We start from the raw sequence: 6000 nt of genomic DNA on the forward strand, positions 1-6000 counted from the left end.
GTTTTTCTAGGTACTACTACGGCTAGTCCAACCAATGACACGATTTCAGGTATTACCATGATAACTACTCCATTGCTAAACACGTCTTTAAACACTGCACTCAATTATTTCATATATCTTTAGACAAACGTTTTAAAATAATTTTCTACATACTCTTATTTTAGTGTTGAAAAGAGTATGTGTGTGCAAATGTATGTAAGTGTGTGCTATTTTTATGTGCAAATACCCCATGTGTTACCTGTATTTTAAAACTATTTTATCTGACCTTCTTTGAACCTAAATGTGCATACCTTATATTAAGCTACATTAAGGGTTGTTGTTGATTTTATTTAGACACGGTAAAAACACACTTTCAACCCCAAAGGCTGTTTTTCAGTATGTCCATTTGTATGGTAATACCCAAATGAATTTGACGTCAAGATTACCATACACCGGAAAAAACACAATACAACCATATGAGCAAAAATAATGTTGGACATTATGGCAAAGTGCAATTGCAGTAAATAAAAGTAAATGAAATAGATTTTTTTTCAAGAATTTAAATCTATGACTTGAACCAATTTGATGATCTGCATGTCCTTTTTTTATTTAAACAGACAAAATTTATCATCAAATTATTGTACTTGGTTTATTTCTTTACACTACTAAAGTTTCAGTGGTTAACCTGACTGTTGGAGAAACGCGGTCAATTTCATCACCAAACTATCCTAATGAGTATCCAAACAACGCCTATTATACTTGGTACATCACGGCTCCATCAAACTACTCGGTGCTCATCACATTCATAGCATTTAATCTGGAGAGTGGCTATGACCATCTGAGCATAGGGAATGGTCATACGCCTGGGAACTTGGTGGCAAAAACTTTCTCAGGACAAGATATACCAGCTTCTTTGAGGTTTGTGTAAATGTATACATTATTTATATTTGTGCATTTTTAATGCACATGTACTTGCATTTTAACTTGAAGAAGCCATATGAACAAAATAGTGTTTCACCTATACATGTGTCTCTAAATTTGCGCATGTGTGTGTGTTCATGTAACTGAAATGTTCTGTTATGGTGGGTGTGACGTCTCATCCCAACAAATTTTGATATAAAGTACCGGTACATTAGTTTTTGTTGTATGTCAGTTTCTGGATTAATGCAATTTTGTCATTGTGATAAGGATATTTCTCTATTAAAGAAAGTAGGTGATCTTGCTCTCAACAGCAACTCACTTTCTCCTGTGCTACAAACTGAAAACCTCTGAGACTCTGATGTTATCTGCCATGTCTCAGATATTTAAAACCATTTTTGCCTGTACGACAGATTATGAGTTGGTGCCGGGTGGTTCCTTCACACTGGAAAAGAAAAGAAAGAAACGATGAAATCATACTTTGGGTAGTCTCTCCCAATGACATCTGATGTGGTTTTGGACGTAACACCTGCTCTACGAAAGAACTAACTATAATATGCAAATCAGGATGGTTTACAGGCAAGCTACAGTTAGATGAGTTTTGGGGTGTTCTTGCAAATGCAAATAAAAGTTGAAAAGATTGCTATGACTATGAAATGTTTGTTTTTTATTCGTAAAAAAGCTAACCTTTAATAATACTATGGCATTGGTTATGAAGTGTGAAATAGCAGTGTATCCAGACATAGTGAATAATCAGATAATATGTGTTGATATCATGAAAGGTGTTTTACAATTTTGTCTTGTTCTACAGATTGTACAGTTCTAATAGTTGGATGCGATTCACCAGTGACTATTCAGTCAAGCGTCAGGGATTCCAGCTGCAGCTAACAGTGATCCCTGGATCTTTAGGTATGTACACACATCTAGTTTTGGTTTTGGTTTAAGCTCATCTGGCCCGATTGGTGCGATGAGCTAAACAGTATGCAATTGCATTTGGCGTCCATCATCCATCCACAATTTCTTTGGAAGCTCTTTGGAAGTGCATAGAGATGTTATTTCATAACATATGCGCTATACAAGAACCGAACTATTATTAATGATAATGATTAATGATGATAACACTTATAATGATAATGATAATAATAACAATAATAATGATAGTAATATTAATAGGATTAATATTAACAATTAAAAGCAAAAACTTTATTTTTTCAATATGAACCTGGACTATAGATTGGGTTATTAGTATTTGAGTCCTATCGGTGGTACTAACATCTTTTGGCAATTCATTTATCTACATGTGCCATTTGCAATAGGCACAAGATGGAGATTTTTTTTTTGTGGAGATTACAGTGTACCAATCCAACAAATTTTCTATTATGTTTGCTAGGCATGTCAGTGTCATTATACTATAATTAAGATATGAGTTTCAAAGATAACTTCAATAAAGAGGTATCGCAATCAACAAATTATTGATTTGTGAGGAGACTACTCAACATGTCCATACACACTCGCAAAGAATAAGAACCACACGGAACCCAAGTCTGACTTTAGTTCCATGCACGTGGTATTCTGTTTATTCTAAATTGTCTTCATACTCCTATCCATTGGCTTATGCTGGGCAAAAAAAATACTATGTAGATTTTAAACATTCTTGCTACAAATATTTTTTGTGTGTGATTGGAACAGGGTTTTTTTTAAAACCATTTTTGTGTGTGAGTGTCATTCATAAAATTATCAGTATCATGGTCGAGAGTAATGCTATGCAGTCATCATAATTATTGTTACCTTCATAATAATAGTATCAATTTTTAATGATTTGCTTTATATTTCTATAAAATTTAACAGACCTTGTTGTTTGCCCCGACGGAACTTCTTATAATTCTACTGCTCGGTGCAATTCTATTGATGATTGTAATGATGGCAGTGATGAAAACAACTGCAGTAAGTATTTTGTCTTTTTTTAATGATAAGTTACATCTTTATATTTGAGGATGAAAAGGTATCCATATAATAATACGCTAAGGCGTCGAGGGGGGTATCCGGGCTCCATTTTACGGCGCCCAGATCTCCCCTCCCGCCCGCCCCCGGGCGCCGCCGGGCGGTCCCGCGGACGGACGGCGTTTCAATCTACGGAATTGGCCACGTCCCGGCCCGGTGCGACGTCCCGGTCGTCGTCGACGTCGTCGATGCGTCCGCACGTCCTACTTATCCGTCACGAATTTCATGCTATAGCATGAAACGGAAGTGGACGAGCGGTCTGAGGCGCCGGTTGCGTTCGATTCGCCGGCAGCTCTTGCACTTTTTGCACGCACGGGTTCGATCCCGCCTCCGTCTCAAGTTTTTTTTTTCTTCCCCGTGTTTGTTTTGCATATTTTAGATGTTGTAATCTTTACCATTTCTTTTATTTTAATTAAAATGTAGACCTGATATTTAAAATTTAAACGAGTTGAGTCTTTATTTGATATTTATTAGCTTATTTCATGATCAGCGCAACAGATGTCTTCCTATATCCACGTCCAAACTTAGAGACCTATTTCCATCATTATTGCCGGGATTTTTATATAGTTTTCGTGAGTGGAGGTATGAAATCAAAGCTTATTTTGTGATTATTCTGGCCATGTTTACTCAGTTTTGATTATCATTTATTAAAGGAAAGTTTTCACAAGAAAATCAGAGAAAAACATCGTTCAGTTTCAAGAGCTCTGCCGTACGCATACAGTGTGTAGTGCAGTGCAGCTGCGCTGGCTGCTCGACCGAGCTGAGTGAGTGAGTGAGCTAGCTATTTTTATAAAATGGCTCTAGTATTTTAAGCATCGTGATTGGTCAATACGCGTCACATGACATTGAAAAAATTTTGATGCAAGCACGATTTTGCAGAAATGAGTGCAGAAAAAGCGCAGTAAAAAGTTATATTGCACGGTGCGTACGCGTGACCATGGAGATCCAGTGCGCGCGCGTACGTGTAGTACGCGCTCCCTCGAGTTGCATTGCAATTATTGTAGGCTACGCGTAGCTAATATTGTACGCTCCACCATGATCCCCAGCGCAGCAACGTACGCGTAGCTAGCTCTAGCTAGCTAGCTAGAGCGGCCAGCGGGGTATTATTAAAAAGCAAATTTTTATTTTACTTTTGCCTTGGATTTAGGCCTGTTTTGACTTTTGGATTTTATAATGAAGCCAGGAATTTCAGCTGTCTGATGTAGACTCGTCTCTAGACCCACTGTATGGATTTTATTTTTAATCAAGGCAATGAATCCCATTGACTTTTTGGTAAGCCTGCAAGGTCTTAGTCTAATTAGAAGTAGAACCAACATAACTCTAGATCTAGATCTAGATCGAACTCTCGTAGACTCTAACTTATTAGATCTAAAGTTTCGTTTTTGCTATTTGTGTCGCTATTTTATAAAACAAATAACGCACTTGACCCTGTTGTGCAAAACGTAAATGCAGTAAACGCTCGGTTTCTTCAGATGGTTCGCACTGTCAACTCGCCGCAAGCGGCTCGTTGCACAGAGCGGCACCAATCTAAAGAAACCTCGCGCGTACTGCATTCACCGCTATTGCACTCTGGGACGTGCGTTATTTGTATAAGAGTCGAAGAGACTATGAAGGGCCAAACATGCCAATATTCGACAACTATACGCTATATTATGTATCCATCCATGCGACTATTTATGTCTATCCATTCATTGAAGTAGGCCTACACGTGAACACAACAGCGGGCAGGCCGAAGTGCCATAAGATCGTTGGGGAGGGGGGGGGGGGGGCAAAATACTTTTTTTTGCATCTTACATGTTACAAAAAAAATCTGCATCTTACATGTTACATGCAGACCCCACAAAACATTTTTCAAAGTGTGGGGGGGGGGGGGGATCAGGTAGATCGAAGCGAGTTGAGTGTAGGCGTGGGGTCCACGGGTTTCAAGGGGCCATAAACCCCCGAAAGCTCGGGGGGTTTAGGCGTTTAATTAGGGTCAGATGAGCATATTTTCAATACTTGGCGTGGGGTCAATACGTAGAGTTGCGTAGTGTTGCGTACCAACTACGCTGACCTACGTTACTATATGCTGGGGGACGGAAAGGGGTACGCAAGATGAACGAAAACAATTCAACATGTTTAATTTTTTTCGCGTACTTTCGGCGTAGAAACTTGACGCAGAAAGTACGCCTTTTTACGCAACAGTACGCTACCCTACGCCAGATTGACAAAGCAGTAAAAGCTTTCCACACAGTAAGCAACCATAAGCAAACCTGTACGCCAGCCTACGCATAACCTACGCAGGGACTATTTTCCCATTAATACGCAGCCTAATTTCTGCGTAGTCGGTACGCCACACTACGGAACTCTACGCAGTTCCAGTGGCTTAAAGAATAACTACCGGTATAGTTGGATCGTTTTTGTTTTTTTATATAAGGCCAAATTAAAAAAAAAACATGTTTAGCGTCCTGTTTTTTCGAAAAATGGGAAGGAGGCCCTTTTTTTCTTTTTTTTTCTTTCAAAATGGCCGCTCCGTACATTTTCCCTGACATTCAGGCTATTTTTCAAGATGGCGGCCGACAATTTTTTTTCTTTTTTAAAATCAGAAATACATTTTAGCAGTGCTTTTCATGTTTTTTTTTCTTTCAAAAAAAAAAAATAATAAAAAAAAATAAATAAATAAATTTTAAAAAAATAGGAGGCGGCCCCCAAAAAGGAAGCAGGCGGGAACGCTGTTTTTTTCTTTCAAAAATAAAAAAAAAAAAAAAAAAAAAATATTTTTAAAAAAAGCGGGCGGGGACGCTAAACATGTATATTTTTTTAATGGCCTGAATGGCAAATAAAGCTCTTGGTGGTTTTAATTTAGACAGTCTTTATATATCTATTTACACCCCCCGCCCCCCTCTAGAATCCCGCGGATTTCCGCGGGTCCTGCTAGTCTATATAATAATACTCTAAGGCGTCGAGGGGGGTATCTGGGGGGTGTTTCGGCTCCATTTTACAGCGCCCAAATCTCCCCTCCCGCCCGCCCCCGGTCGCCGCCGGGCGGTCCCGCGTACGGACGACGTTTTAATCTACCCATTTGGCCACGTCCCCGTTCGATCTTCGGTCGCGGTCGCCGTC

The 6000-nt window shown here is 39.1% G+C and overlaps 1 protein-coding gene across 1 annotated transcript in view; it reads left to right on the forward strand.

Moving 5' to 3' along the window:
* The window catches only part of LOC105443260 (atrial natriuretic peptide-converting enzyme-like), a 41942-nt gene extending 39040 nt beyond the window's left edge, over window positions 1-2902 (forward strand). The window contains exons 15-18 of the mRNA XM_030984630.1: window positions 11-49; window positions 651-897; window positions 1709-1806; window positions 2746-2902. Coding sequence (XP_030840490.1) covers window positions 11-49; window positions 651-897; window positions 1709-1806; window positions 2746-2864 — 503 coding nt within the window. The 3' untranslated portion in view covers window positions 2865-2902. The remainder of the gene's footprint in view (window positions 1-10; window positions 50-650; window positions 898-1708; window positions 1807-2745) is intronic.
* The last annotated feature ends 3098 nt before the right edge of the window (window positions 2903-6000 follow it).

Source organism: Strongylocentrotus purpuratus, unplaced genomic scaffold (assembly GCF_000002235.5).
Source record: "Strongylocentrotus purpuratus isolate Spur 01 unplaced genomic scaffold, Spur_5.0 spur5_scaffold_14, whole genome shotgun sequence".
NCBI classification, from domain to species: domain Eukaryota; kingdom Metazoa; phylum Echinodermata; class Echinoidea; order Camarodonta; family Strongylocentrotidae; genus Strongylocentrotus; species Strongylocentrotus purpuratus.